The following is a 15,668-nucleotide window of genomic DNA, read 5'->3' as shown; positions in this document are numbered from 1 at the left end:
GGATTCTCTCCCTCTCCCTCTCTCCTTTGCCCCTCCTCACCTCGTGCTGTCTCTCTCTCAAAATAAATAAATAAACTTAAAAAAAGAAAAAGAATCTTAAAAAACAATCATGTTAAGGAAGCATTTTAATGAAACTGAAACATGTTTATGACATGCTATAAAGTGGGAAACAAAATCAGGCTCCAAGAGTACGAATGAATGTTAAGAAAAAAATTTTCAAAATAAAAATAAATTTCAGGGCACCTGGGTGGCTCAGTGGGTAGAGCGTGTGACTTCTGATCTTGGGATTGTGAGTTCAAGCCCCACAGTGGGTGTAGAGATTACAAACATAAAATCTTTTTAAGAAAAATAAATAAATTTTAAAAGTAACACAAATAGGGGTGCCTGGTTGGCTCAGTCAGTTGAGCATCTGACTCTTGATTTTGGCTCAGGTCATGATCTCACAGTTTGTGGGTTCAAGCCCTGTGCTGGGCTCTGTGCTGACAGTGCAGAGCCTGCTTGGATTCTCTCTCTCTCTCTCTCTCTCTCTCTCTCTCTCAAATATAAATAAACATTTAAAAAATAAATTAATTAAATAAATAAAAATAAATTACCTGTACATACATATGGGGAAAGGACTATTCATAGTGATTATTTCTGAGACTGAAAGATAGGCCTACATATTATTTTTTTATGTTCTTTTTATCCATATTTCCTAGGTTTACTTCTGTCTTGTTTTTATTTTTTTATTTTAATTATCAGCATTACACTTTACTGGGCCCTGTTCTAAGCACTTTATAAATACCAACTCGATCCTCACCACATGACTATGAAGTCGCTATTGTTACTATCCCCATTTTTTATACATTAACACATTGAAGCACAGAGAGGTCAAGTTACCTACTCGAGGTCACACAGCTAATGAACAGTTTGGCCAGGATTCAGACCCAGGAGATCTGGCTCCAGAGTCTATGTTCTTAACTAATAAAACAAGAGAAAAATAAATTAAAATAATAATGAAAAAGAAAGGAAGCAAAAGAAGAATGAAGACAGAAGGGAGGTAGGGAGGTAAGGCAGAGGGAAAGAAACCGTGCCACGGGGAAAAATACGCATGGGCTTTAACCAACTTTAAAAGATCATTTAATGCCTCTAAAGTTTTATTATTAAAGGGAATCTGGCTTTTTAAAAAGGAAAAGGAAAAAATTAAACTGAAAAACAGGTAACAAACATTGAAGTGGTTAATCCTAAGTAAATTAACTGGAAGAATCCAGAAACATGCAAGTGAAATGTCTTAAATAATAAGAGGCTCTGATTTTTCCTTTTCCTTTTCCTTTTTCGTCCCCCATTACTTCACACTAGCTCCCCGCCCCTCTCAGAGCACAACAGTGTCGAGGGGCTGAATCTCCATCACTACCCTACAAGTCTGGACTGTGCCCCTACCGCATGCCTCAACCCGACTAGCATGGAAGTCACAATTTTTTCTTAACTAAGTAAAAGAAAACCAAACCGTGTTAAGAAAAAAAAAAAGAAAGAAAAAGAAAAGAAAAAAAGAAAAAGGAAAAGGTGTTATGCCCGGCTGAACGCATAGGAAACCATAAATATTAGCTGGTACTTTTTTAAGTCTGTCTCCTTCAAGACCAAGGGCTGAAAGTTAACCAATGAAGTCTATGTGTGCACAGACCAGCAGGCTCCGCCAGACAGCCGGAAGGGCTGGGCCACCCAGCACTGTCAGAGGAGGGGACAGGGGCCTGAATCATTCCCATTGGCCCCGTGGAGCTCCGCAGGGAGATCAGAGCCCAGGGGACAGGGTGGAGGGCTGGGGGAGAGCCAGGGGAGGAAGGGGGGAGGAGGAACAGAAAGAAGCCTGGAGCAAAGGAGGAGGGAGAAGAGAGAAGTCAGCAGGGTGGGATGCGGAGGCTCTTCACAATTCCAGTGCTGGGGTTTCTGATTTGAGGCAGAAGACGCAAACACAGGTCGAAACTCATGAAGTCTGAAAATAGGAGGAGAACCATCTCTTTACTTCCTCGGTCCCTCAGCATGGACTTTGGGCAAAAATCCCCCTCTGCAAAAGTGGTGAATGCATCTTTGTCTCAGAATCATGGCCACGATTAAATTTTGTAAAGACGTTTGAGTGTCACCTGAAACAAACATGAAGTAAGATCTTTATTTCGCTGTGATACCCTCCGGGACACAAAGCAGGAATTAACTGACTTTCTGAAGAGGTAATCTTAACACAAACAAAGCAAGTGCTGTTTAGGAGATGAAGACCCAAGCCCAAAGCGTGGCAAGGTGGTGTCATAAACTCACAAAAAGTGAGTCCATGTGGCCCTTTCAGCTCATCTGCTAACCTACCTTCCGGGAAACGGGTATTTTTTTTAAATAGTCGAGGACTGAGCTGGGGTTTTTTAAAGGATTAAATTGCTTTAAAATATATCGTTCATGTCGCTGCAAACGCCAAGTCTTGTTACAAGGAACTCTCCGGAGAATGAGGGGTTTGTCTGGTCCACGTCCACAAAGACTGGATGGGCAGCGGCTGCTGCTTGAGCAGCTTTGATACTTGGAATTCCTCCAAACCCAGTGGTCGGCCAAAGACGATCGATTATCTTCATCCTCTCCCCGACAGGTATACTGATCCCACTGTGCACCTCAGACCCTCACCGTAACATCCACCGTATTCCCAGACTACCCAGACCGCGCATAGCACCTTTAAGAAACCCAGATAAGGACAGAGATAAAGAATGAAGGAAAGACCGTAATATGTCTTTTCAGAATTTCTGTATCACTGTCTTTAAAAGATCATTTGCACCTAATCTTTGCTCTTTAGCCTTTGACAAAAACGCATAAAAATCTTTTCTTTTAACGTTTATCTTTGAGAGAGAGGGAGAGAGAGAGAGAGAGAGAGAGAGAGAGAGAGAGAGGGGCAAAGTGCCAGTGGGGGAGGGGCAGAGAGAGAGGGAGACACAGAATCGGAAGCAGGCTCCGGGCTCCAAGATGTCAGCACAGAGCCTGACGCGGGGCTCGAACCCACGAACCAGGAGATCATGACCTGAGCCGAAGTCGGACGCTTAACCCACTGAGCCACCCAGGTGCCCCAAAAACACATAAAAACCAACCTAATTTCTCTGCACTTACCAATTTACTAGTTATGTGCTGGGCCTTGTTTATTTCACATTGGTGCCATGGCCTAAAAACGCTGACTTTAAAAGTCTGTGTTTAAGAAATTCCACCGCAAGAATTTATATTTATGTCCAGGGGATTCCCCTTGTGATGGATCTGTACCTGCGTAACATACTTAATGAAGAAGTGCCAGGCTATTGGTATTCATTCTCATCTAATGTGATTTCCCAATACTAAGAGATCAAGAAGGTAAGAGTACATTATTAGCCATTCTTAAATCTTATAATAAGATTTAAAGTACTAGTTCACTGGGCATATATTCGCATAGTCACCGAGACAATTACAACTTCCGAGGTAAAACGTATTCAGTCAGACTCCTCTACTGAACAAACCACCCAAAAGACACAGCTAGGCAGTGACCCATTTGCTTCTTCAGATGCCTTATTTATCCCAGAAACACTGAAGCTCTTTTTTGAGAAGTGAAAATCTATTTTTGTTATTCATTAACACCCTAGAAGTATGTATAACCCAATGAAAGGGCAATGGGAAGTCACAAACATGGGGTATGATTAACATCCTCAATGAATAGGCAATGTGCACCCACCTGTTTCCTTGTTGGTGCCTGTCTGCACATGCTTAGCTTTAAAACAGAGAATCTAAAATTCTAACAGAGATCAGATTAGGTCCCTAAGTCATTATGAAGTTAACGAAGCCAATGTAATCATGATGTCGATGCTACAAGACGTTCGAAAAGAAGTTAAATATACTATACATTACTCCCTGTAAATGTTCTCATTAAGCAGGTAGAACATATTTTGGTTTGTTTTCTTTTTAATCGTTTTTAATTTATTTATTTTTGAGAGAGACACAGAGCGCGAGCAGAGGAGGGCCAGGAGAGAAAGGGAGACACAGAATCCAAAGCAGGCTCCAAGCTCTGAGCTGTCAGCACAGAGCCTGACGCAGGGCTCAAACCCTCAAACCATGAGATCGTAACCTGAGTCGAAGTCGATGCTTAACGGACTAGGCCACCCAGGCACCCCTTAGTTTGTTTGGGTTTTTTTAATGTTTATTTATTTATTTGGGGGGAGACAGAGAGTCAGGGAGGGGCAGGCAGAGAGAGGGAAAGAGAAAATCCCAAGCAAGATCCATGCTGTCAGCCCCAGAGCCTGACACAGGGCTCGAATCCACGAACCGCCAGATCATGACCTGAGCCAAAATCAAGAGTCGGACACTCAACCAACTGAGCCACCCAGGCGCCCCATGGGAGAACAGAGAGACAGACAGACAGAATATGAGCAGGGGAGGGGCAGAGAGAGAGGGAGACATAGAATCCGAAACAGGCTCCAGGCTCTGAGCTGTCAGCACAGAGCCCGACGCGGGGCTCGAACTTGTAAACTGTGAGATCATGACCTGAGCTGAAGTCGAACGTTAACCGCTTAACCAACTGCACCACCCAGGCACCCTTAAGAACATATTTTAAAGGTAATAAATAAACTGATGGGGAGGGGTTTCTCATTGTTAACTTTCTGGGTCTACACAAGCCTAGGAAAAGAGAACTAAATACCCAAGCATTCTGAAATTAATTTTCTCAGCAAAAGTCAAATATTTTGACTCTCAGAAAGTCAAATATTTCACCCACTCTATTGTTACTGAAACGGTAACAAAATGCAGATTTCACAGAATTTGGTCCCATGAAAAGACTCTTTGGTTAAACATTTTTAAGCATTTATACTCCGCATCAGAATAGAGATAGATATAGGTATTTCCTCTCATAGCATAAGAGCATAAATAAAATGAATCCTCAAAAACAGTTTAAAAAGCCCGAGTATGGCTATAGAAAGATTTACTTCATGGTAAATCTGGTTCTGGAATCAGCATCAGTAATTCATAGTCACATCCCCACACAGTGAGAGAGCCAGCAGTTAGCTGTGATGCGCTAGCCTCTTGCGATCAAGATGAACCTGGCCAGAGCACCCATTCTGTGCGCTCCCCAAAACTTCAACCGGCCCCCAGGGGACTGAAGGGCTCAGGATCACCTCCAGCTCTGAGCTTCTTCCTCCAAGGTTCAGAGGAAGATGTGCAGGGATGGAGACAAAAGTGTAACATGGCCCATGGCTCAAACTCCAGAAAGCACACAGTGGCTCATGCATATGGCAGACCCCCCCCCCCCCCCCAGCCCACCGAGGTCAGAGCTGGGAAGACAATTTCCAAATGAACAGCCAGCATTCCCTGGCCCGGCGTGGGGGTTCCTTCCATGACTTCCATTGCACCTAACCTCCATCCATGTGCACCCCAGCCTTCCCTCCGGGGCCTTCATACCTCCTCCACCCCTCACCTCCCACCATTGCCAGACAATGAACTTGCCACAAGCCATTTTCCTGGGCTGTCCTGGCTTTACCCTCAGGTCTCATTTCCTTTCTCTGGTGACTTAACTGCATTCATTTGTTTTTCCCAAACAAAGACAATTTCCTCCCTGAAAAGGAATTCTACCACTGAGATCATTAATTATTTATATTGACCTTCCTGGAAAATCACCATCCTCAATTCTCTTAATAGCAGAGAAAGTTTGATACGTTACAGAAACACAGACCTTTAAAATCATGACTACAAGAAAACTTCGGCAAAACAGTCCATCGCACCACGAAAAACAAAGACAAAAGAGTGGGAACCCTGCTGTAAAATGACCCCCGCTACGTGGCAGATACGAAAAGATACCCAACCCCAGACACAACAACTACCTACAATCAAAGCCTGACCGGACACGGAAAACAAGGTTATCCTACCCTTTGGCATTATTACTAAAGGAGCCACCCGGAGCTGACCGTCTTCTCCACTTCCAAGCATGGATGGAAAAGGAATCCGGTTCGAGAAGAACGACCTCCATCTGAGAGCTCCTCACCAGGCTCAGCCTCTTTGCTCCAAGTCGGCTGCTCACCTCAGTTGTCCGTCTGCTGCCATCACCACATTGCCTGGAACATCTCTTCTCTCCGCGAGGCCAGCTGTTTGCTTCCTCGGGCGCACCTAACAGCTGTGCAGGTGCGTGGGCCACGGTCCATGTTCAGCAGCATCCATCCATCACACAAGGGGCACTGAACCCGGATGGATGCAGGTGGGCTGACCACGTTCCAGAAGCTCCCCACCGAAAGACGGTCATTAGACAGGACTCCGAGGGGCCGACGGAGGGCAGTTTGAGGTCTTGCCCCACACTGATGCCCCTGTGCTGTGCGGCCATGACGATCACACACGTTCTGTGCGGAGTGGGTTTGCATTTTGACGTGTCGGGGATTTTCGGCGGTGTGTGGCGTGCCTGTCTTCCCGCTGGGATGGTGATCTCGTAGCCTTGATTTTCTCAGCTGTGGAGATGAAGATCGTGACGGCACCTACCTCACCACGCTGTAACTGGGATTCACTGAGACAATTCGTGCCAACTGTTTGGCATGGTGGATGTTTGCTCAGGCTACTGTAACAAAATACCGCCAACTAGGTGGCTTAGCAGAAATTGATTCTCTCACAGTTACAGAGTCTGAAAGTCCAAGATCAAGGAGTCAGCAGGCTGGGTATCTTCTGAGGTTTCCCCCTTAGTGTGCAGACGGCCACCTCGTCACCATGGCCTCCTGAGGTCTTTCTGTGTCTGTGGCTTAATGCGTTCTTCTTCTAAGGGTACCGACCCTACTAGATTAGGGCCTATTTGTCCTCATTTGACCTTAATTACCTTTTTTAAAGCTCTACCTCCAAATACAGTCACATTCAGGGGACCTGGGGGTAGGACCCTAACATATGAATTCTAGAAGACAAATCAGTTCAACCCCTGGTAAGCACGTCTGCTGTGATACTTATCAAAACCCATCATGTGGTTATATTGGTATCTTTTTACTAAATTGTAAGCACCGTGAACTTAACAGAAGGGAGTGTTCTTTTTCCTTCTGTCTCAGTGATGATCATCAGGGCCCTATCTAGTCCCCCCACCCCACCCCCGGGGGCCATTTGCTCTGGCTGGAGAGCTCTATCCTCCTGACCTCTCCCACCTCTCACTGGCCCCCTTCTATGCCCTGTCACACTGTCTTCCCCACCAGGCTGTCAGCTTCACACACAGACGAAGACTCTGGTCTATTTTTTCCCCAACATCTCCCCAGTCCCCAGCACAGTTCATGACACTCAGTCAACCCTCTTAGGGGGAACACTGCCAGAGTTAGTGATGACTGCTTCCTCTGAGCTAGGCTTTCCTGTGTTTCTTTGTAATGAACAATAACGTGGACATTTCAGGACACCAGGGTATCGCACACTTCTATTCTTTACGCCAAATTGGCTACACAAGGTTCAGAACTTGCCCGCACAGCATTCAGCCCTCCGTGAGTAAGATTTTTTGCTTTCCACAATGTCCAAGCATTCTAAGGAAGCCTGCAACCATTTCCATGCGGGTGACATGGACGGCTTTGCCCACATCCCACAGCCAAGCCCTACCTGGAAGCTACTTCCCAAAAGAAAGACATTCTGACTCTCCACATGACCTCCTCGGAGGCCCAAATGTTGGCCCATGGGAATCCAATCATCATTCTTTTACCCCATCCAGGGTAGATACAAGGGCAGGTTTCTTCTAAACGACTTATTAGAATAGCATAGCCTTTGGACAGAGTCCTTATAGGAATCCGACAAGTACCACATGTCCTCTGTCCCTTCTCAGTAGGTTATTATCCATTTATCCATCTCCTGCCAGACAGATGCACTGAGCTCACTGGAAGTTACTCGAAAGCAGCAGGCAACAGTCACAATTTGTTCGTCTCACTTGGTCCCCCCAAGAAAAGGGGGAAAATATCATTACGTGTGTAGTGAGTGTTAGGGAAGCTTCAGAGTCACAAAGGAAAATTTGAGAAAAGGGCCTGCCAGAAAACACTCCACGCAAATGGTAGAAGAAAAGAAGGAACAGGTGGGGAGGGAGGGAAGGAAGGACGGGAAGGAAGAAAGGAGATGCGGAAAAAGAGATAAAGGAAGAAAGGAAGAGACGGAAACATGGGAGAGGGGAGGAAGAAAGCAAAAGTCATGGTCCCCGGCGCGCTTCCCACACTGTTTGAAACATAGCAGGTGCGCTCGTTGAGTAGAACTGAACTGCTCCATCATCTTCTGACATCACCTTCGCTACCGGCCTCACTCAAACATCTCTTCTAGGGAGGAGTAAATTCCAAAAAAGGGAGCTTTCATTCAGCAGATTCCCTGATGCCAAACCACACGTGGGAGCCGGCAGTGGGGTGAGCCTGTCCCTGGGGGGAGAGGACAAACTCCACTCACGATGTGCAACGCTAGTCTCCTGGCAGGAGAAGAACTCAACAGTCAGGGAAAGCAGCATATCCTAGGTCGGCCATTCACTCTTAAGTTGAAGCTACTGGTGTTTATTCATAAAGAAATGAGTGAGCAGTTGTTGGAGCCTTTTTTTTTTTTTTTTTTTTTTTTTTGGTCTGTGGGTTAAAAGTAAGGCTACAAAAAGTAAAGCCAAATGCAAACAGCACAGAGGTATATAAATAAACAGCCACGGGAGCTCAGTGCCAGGAAAGAGATTAGCATGACTAAAGGAGAAAATGTAACAGGTAAACTTCCTCCTAGCATTCCTTATGCAGCGGGAACCAATTCCTCGAAATAGCCACACTCCCAGCAGCCTTTTTCTAATGCTGGCACCAGCCTCAGACATGCTCTTTCCTGGACCTGGGAGAAAAGCAGGGGGACCCCTGGCTTCCCCCAGGAATCGAAGGTTCTTTCCAGGCACATTTCACAGATGTAACCATGTGTATGCCTTAACTTTGTGTCTGTGTCTATTTCTCTCCATATTTTCTAAATAATGTAACCAAAGAAACCATATTTGCAGCTTCCGTGATAAATTTTTATAGCTGCTAAAACCCTTCCCACATCAGCCTGGGCTTAGGGCAATCACCTGCCTTGATGAGGTCACCAAAAGTGTTTAGGAAACAGAGCTGCACATTTCTCTCATTCTTGCTGTGCTTCACGTTGATCTGGGCATGCTCATTTACCACCTTCCAGTTCCAATTTACATAAAATCCAGGCTGCTCTCTTAGCTGAGGGAGAGCTCACAAGTTGCAAAACAGTGTTTGCAGGGTGACCAGTGTGCACAGAAAACAGAAACATTTATCAAAGGAGGGGTCGCCTGGCGGGCTCTGTGGGTGGAGCCTGTGACTCTTCACCTCAGGGTTGTGAGTTCCAGCCTCACATTGGGTCTAGTGACTACTTAGAAATAAAATCTTGGGGCGCTTGGGTGGCTCAGTCGGTGAAGCATCCAACTTCAGCTCAGGTCTGATCTCACTGTTCGTGAGTTCAAGCCCCGCATGGGGTTCAGTGCCGACAGCTCAGAGCCTGGAGCCTGCGTCAGATTCTGTGTCTCCCTCTCTCTGTGGCCATCCCCACTCACAATCTCTCTCTCTCTCTCTCAAAAATAAATAAACATTAAAAAAATTATTTAACAAAATCTTTAAAAAAAAAAAAGAAATATTTACAAAGGAATGCTAAGTTTGCTCTAGAGGAAGAAAGTCATGTAAACATTTAAGGGGCATTCTTCCCTATAATTTTTCTAACTACAAAATCCCTATAAATATAAATATTTATCATTTATAATTGACCTCATATATCTATATTCTATTTAAATGTGATTTCATATATTTAAATACATAATTTATATTAAAATGTATAAATATTTATATATTTATCATATGTATGTTCATTATAGAAAAAGTTTAAAGAAAATTAAATTCCTCTTTAATGCCACCAGCCAGAGATAATCAATATCAACATTTTGGTGGATGTTCTTTTATTCTGTCTTCTATACATATTTACAAACCTTTTTTATTTTTTTTATTTAAAAAAAATTTTTTTAATATTTATTTTTGAGACAGAGGCAGAGCGTGAACAGGGGAGGGGGCAGGGAGAGGGAGACACAGAATCCGAAGCAGTCTCCAGGCTCTGAGCTGTCAGCACAGAGCCCGATGCGGGGCTCGAACCCACGAACCATGAGATCATGACCTGAGCCGAAGTCGGACGCCCAACCGACTGAGCCACCCTTTTTTATTTTTATGAAATTGGAACAATACTGCTTTAGTGACCGAATTTTTTCAATATTAAAGCAAGTATAATAAAGCATAAGAACATGGTATAAGGTTGATAGCCATGTTCTATATCCTGAGAGGATAAAATGTATGTAAGATTATATAATATATAGATTTTTGTTAATTAAGATGCAAAAAAGTCATTGGTTTACTGGTATTACACATGGCAATGCCCTCCGTCATTTCAGGGTCTCTATTTTCTCTGACAGAAAATGGGGGGAAGTCACTAAACAGACGAAAAAGAACTAATGAGAATTTGTCTTAATGAAACACAAAATAGATATATGTTGGAAATTCCAAGTATTTATAACATATTTATCATAGGAAAATAAGAACATTAATATGAATACCATAAAAGATGCTCACAAGAATAAAACAGCTAATTTTGAGTAAGGTAAATATCTACAGAGAGGAGGAAAACGTTGAAGTGAACTCACATAAACTACATACACTGCTCTTAATTAAATAAGTGTACATCTACATTTATTAAATCATGATGCAGATTTTATTGACTAGGGTGCATAGTTCATGATTCGCGTAATAGATTCCTCTGGTTGTGGAACTATAGAGAGTGTAAGCGAAAAATACATGTTAAGTACCATCTCCCTCGAAGATAAATGCAAAAGCAAGTACTGGGGGTTTTTCACCCCACAATATTCATTTGAGAGAGAGAAAGAGCACAAAGCCATTGGAAATGAAAGCTGATTTCAATGCACGTAGGTCTCCAGCCCTTTCTCATCTGCTGTGCACCGAGGCAAATAACTGCAAAAGACGTAAGGAAACCACCTAATGGGGCTTTGTGCGCACACCATCCCTCTCCCTCTGCCCCCCGCTCTCTCCAAGGGAACTAAACATTCGCTCTCGTCCAAACCCCAGGGCCAATGAGAGCTAGTAACAGCCAGCAAACTTGGCACCGAAGCGGCCTCCGCCACACCTGGATATCCCTGATGCTCGCCATGGGACAATGGGTCGCTTGGGGCCGCGCCACCGACCACCACCAAGTGGCCTTTCCGCAAGAGGGAGGGAGGAGGGGTTGAAGATACAGGAATGAGGTAGGAGCCTATGGCTTTTGCATGCTAGGGATGCCCTGGTGGGCACGACTGACCACCACCCCTGAGAAATGCTGCCAAACTCATAACCCAGCAACTCTAGCCCCACAAACTCCTAGAAGCGCTTTCACGCCCCAGCCCCGGAGGTGAAGCCCGCGGGCGCCGCCAGCGCGCGCACCCCGCGGAGGGAGCGCCGGGCTCGGCCGGCGAGGCGCCGCGCATGCGCCGCGAGGGCGGGCCGGCGTGGGAGCCGCGCGGGGCCCGCGCAGGGCGAGCGCGCAGCCTACCGGTTTGTCCATGGCGCTGCGCTCCGGCGCTCCTCGGGGACAGGCGGCTGGCGGAGGCCGGCGGCCGGCGCTGGGCTCCGCCGTTCTGCCGTCGTCTTCCCCCCGGCCGCGTTGCTTCCCGGCGTCCGCTCCGGCCGCGGGTCGCCCGGCTGGCGCGGCTGTTTGCGGCTCACGCCGTTGCCATGGCGACGAGCGCTGCCCCGCCCGGACCGGCAGCCTCCTCCCGCGCCCCGCGCTCGGGCGCCTCCTCGGGGCCCACGGACTGCGCAGCCCCCGGGGAGCCGGCGCCCGGAGAGCGGAGGTGGCCCAGAGCTCCCGGCCACCGAGCCCCGACTGTCGCCTCGCGACTGTGTGCCGTCTCGTTAGGGCTCGGCCGAGTGTTACTTCTGGCATCAGCCATATCCACTGATTTGGAAACGTGTTTAAATGCCGAATTGTTTTGTGTGTTTCTAGCTTTAGGAGAAAAAAAATCAAAACGGGAGTTTAGAGTGTTTCAACTTCAATTCGCACATCTTCCCAGAGTCACAAGTCGTGCTTTGCTTTCTCTCATGGCTTCCTAGTCAAGTACCTTCACAGCTGATTCAACAGCTTAGAACGCCAAGGCTAGTTTTAACCTTGAGCTTTAACCTGGAGGTGACAAAGAATTTCCTAAATATTATCTGCCTGTCAGAACAAGACCTGCATTGGCACGTGTGACGTCCCCAGGAACTTTCCCTAAAGGACTTTACAAAGGAGAAAATAAAGATTTCATATCAGGGAACTCTCCTCTGCCGTGGGGACTAGCACTGGCCATTAGAAAGACACCATGTTAGGGGCGCCTGGGTGGCTTGGGCTCAGGTCATGATCTCATGTCCGTGAGTTCGAGCCCCGCATCGGGCTCTGTGCTGACAGCTCAAAGCCTGGAGCCTGTTTTGGATTCTGTGTCTCCCTCTCTCTGCCCCTCCCCTGTTCATGCTCTGTCTCTCTCTGTCTCAAAAATAAATAAACGTTAAAAAAAAAAAAATTTAAAAAAAAAAAAGAAAGAAAGACACTGTGTTAGGGGCACCTGAGTGGCTCAGTCAGTTAAGAAGTACGCTGTGTGCCACCTGTGTAAATCTGTATTTTCTAGCAGCCACGTTTTTAAAAAGTAGAAACTGGTGAAATTAATTTTAAATGTATGTTGCTTTAACCCAATATATCCCAAATATAGTTTATATTTGTATATATATATAGTGTGTATATATATATGTATAGTTTATATTTGTGTATAATATGCATTTATATATGTTATTCGTGAGATATTTTTCATTCAAAAATCGTACTTAGTGCTAGAAACCTTATGTATATTTCGCGCTACCAAACATTTCAGTTGGGACTAGCCACATTTCAAATGATCAATAGCCATTGTCTGTGGCGACTACTGCATTGAACACTACAGGTCAACTGGACGATACATTCTAGGAAGACCAGCCCCAAATCTCCTTGGGGAGGAAAGGATCACATCGGTTCATAAGCGCTACTAAATACCAGATGAACTCTTGAACAAATGGTCAAATTCTTACCAGAAAGAAATGGCGTTTTAACTGTCTGACCTTGTAGGCAGGCTGAGTGACTTTGCCTACAAAGGGCCTCTGGCACGTGATGCCTCAAGAGAATGCTGACCCCCTGGGGAGCTTCATGTAGCTGGGTTCCATCTACCCTGCTCTCAGGGACTGCACAGTGTCTTCATCCTCTCTCATCAGCGTATGTCAGGGTTAATTGTGCACTCTATTGATCACTTAGAAGAGTTGAGGACTAAGCCCTCAAAAAAGGGGGTTGTTCTTTTAATAGCGGTGAGAAGTCGCCTTGGCCAGGGAAGACAGCCCCAGGGACAAAGGGTATCTGTATTGGGTAGATCTGAGAAGAGGAAACGACAGCTCACACTTTGCTAGGTGGTTATTATTGCATTAACTCATTTTATGTTAAAACACCTTCTGGGTGTGTACCGGGTGGCTCAGTCGGTTAAGTGTCCAACTGTTGCTTTTGGCTCACGTCACGATCTTGCAGTTCATGAGATGGAGCCCCACATTGGGCTCTGCTGCTCTGACAGCATGGATTCTGCTTGGGATTTTCTTTTCCCTCTTCTGCCCATCCCCTGCACGCTCGCGCTCTCTCTCTCTCTCTCTCTCTGTCTCAAATAAATAAATAAACTTAAAAAAAAAAACCTTCTAAATTTGGCCATTATGACTCGTTCCCATATCCCAGAGGAGACACAGAAAGAAACAAAGTGGCTTGCCCAGGGCCACATTACCAGGAGAGTAGAATGATTTTGTGAGCTCTGGCAACTTGCCTCAACCTGGTGCCTACCCCTAGGCTATAATGAGATGACAGAAGGTAGGGAAGGTGAGGAGGTGGGAGGAAGAAGGACGCTTCTAAGATAGCGGCACCCCAGCACGGGTCTGGCTGGTTTCAGAAAGAAAGCCAGGGCTAATATGCCCACTACAGTCCTAGAGTTCCTTGGTCCATGCTGTCTCAGGCAAAATCTGTCTTTGGTCTTCTCTTTCTGCTAAAAATTCTTCTTTACTCCCAGAGGGCTATATGTTGTTCAGGATCCTTACACTAGAGCAGACTTTCTTGGATCTGGCCTGGATCCTAGACCTTTCCCAGTCATTCTGGCCCATGACTTCTTGCCCTTGGCCCCACCCTCTGATGACCCCCTTCTAATTAATATTCCCGATTAATTCCAGCAGTTAGTAGTTGTCCAGCAGCTAGCTGTCTCAGCCAGCTCTCCTACCCCCACCCACAGTTGTACTCAAACTTGGCCTTCCGGAAATGGAGTCGGCTCAGTGATGGCAATCATGAGTGAGATGACAGAGTAGATGGGAAGATGCTTGAGCTGGGGGAGACTGTAGTTTCCTTAGAGCCTGCCTGTTCTGATCATGGCTGGAAATGATCCCACCACGCAAGGGATTTGGCTAACCCGCTAAAGCAGGTTCAATTCAAAAATTGACTGTTTTTCTTTCCCTGAAACATTTTAATGTTTTATTTGATTTTAGTTTTTTATTTTAGAGAGAGAAAGTGCAAGTGGAGAAGAGGGGCAGAGGGAGAGAGAGAGAATCCCAAGCAGGCTCCACACTCAGCACAGAGCCCAACATGAGGCTCAATCCCACGACCCTGGGATCATGACCGGAGCAGAAATCAAGAGTCAGACGCTCAACTGGCTGAGCCATCCAGGTGCCCCAAAGTAAATCTCAGACTAAAACTCTCACTTAAATTAGTCTTTTAACAGGAGGTTCATCCTTGGAGCCTCTGATGCCTAGGACACGGTAGGCACTCAAAAAGTAGCTCTTGAATTTAAGACCAAATGAATGAATACGTGGTGATTTATTTATTGTCCAGCCATATAGAATCAAAGACATCAGGACTAATGACACAGGACTGTAAAATTTCGAATCTGACAATAACCAGTGTCAATTATTATTTCATTAATTTAAAAAAGGGTTGGGGCGCCTGGGTGGCTCGGTCGGTTAAGCAGCCGACTTCGGCTCAGGTCATGATCTCACGGTCCGTGGGTTCGAGCCCCGCGTTGGGCTCTGTGCTGACAGCTCGGAGCCTGGAGCCTGTTTCGGATTCTGTGTCTCCCTCTCTGTGACCCTCCCCCATTCATGCTCTGTCTCTTTCTGTCTCAAAAATAAATAAACGTTAAAATTTTTTTTTTTTAAATAAAAAAGGGTTATCATTTTATGGAAAAGAAAACAAAGACCAATTTCCCAGAGGCCACAAAGCTATTTATTGACTGAGGCAGGACTGGCAACCAAGTATCCTTTGATGCACTGTGTTCTGTAATACATTTAAAGACTGAAAAATCATACATTTCCTTCTCAAGGTCTGATGTTCAAAATCACAGTGCTTTACAGCACCCTGTCAGCAATGTAGCATTCTGTGAAATTGATTTTGTCTGCCACTGAAGTCATACAATAATAGCTTATTCTAATTTTATTTATATTTTTTAAGTTTTGTTTTGTTTTGATTTTTAGTAATCTCTACCTCCAATGTGGGGCTTGAACTCATGACCCCCAAGATCAAGAGCTGCACACTCTTCCAACTGAGCCAGCCAGGTGTCCCTCTAATTTTATTTTTTTAACTTTTTTTTAAAATTTTTTTTTGAGAGAGAG

At 45.5% G+C, this 15,668-nt stretch overlaps 1 protein-coding gene across 1 annotated transcript in view; it reads right to left on the bottom strand.

Annotated features, from left to right (window-relative positions):
* The window catches only part of DNAH5 (dynein axonemal heavy chain 5), a 279,701-nt gene extending 268,061 nt beyond the window's left edge, over positions 1-11,640 (bottom strand). The window contains exon 1 of the mRNA XM_042953052.1: positions 11,536-11,640. Coding sequence (XP_042808986.1) covers positions 11,536-11,547 — 12 coding nt within the window. The 5' untranslated portion in view covers positions 11,548-11,640. The remainder of the gene's footprint in view (positions 1-11,535) is intronic.
* Positions 11,641-15,668: the final 4,028 nt, after the last annotated feature.

The sequence above is a fragment of the Panthera leo genome, chromosome A1 (assembly GCF_018350215.1).
Source record: "Panthera leo isolate Ple1 chromosome A1, P.leo_Ple1_pat1.1, whole genome shotgun sequence".
NCBI lineage: Eukaryota > Metazoa > Chordata > Mammalia > Carnivora > Felidae > Panthera > Panthera leo.
The sequence above is the reverse complement of the archived record's forward strand: the minus strand, read 5'-3'. Positions and strand labels throughout refer to the sequence as shown.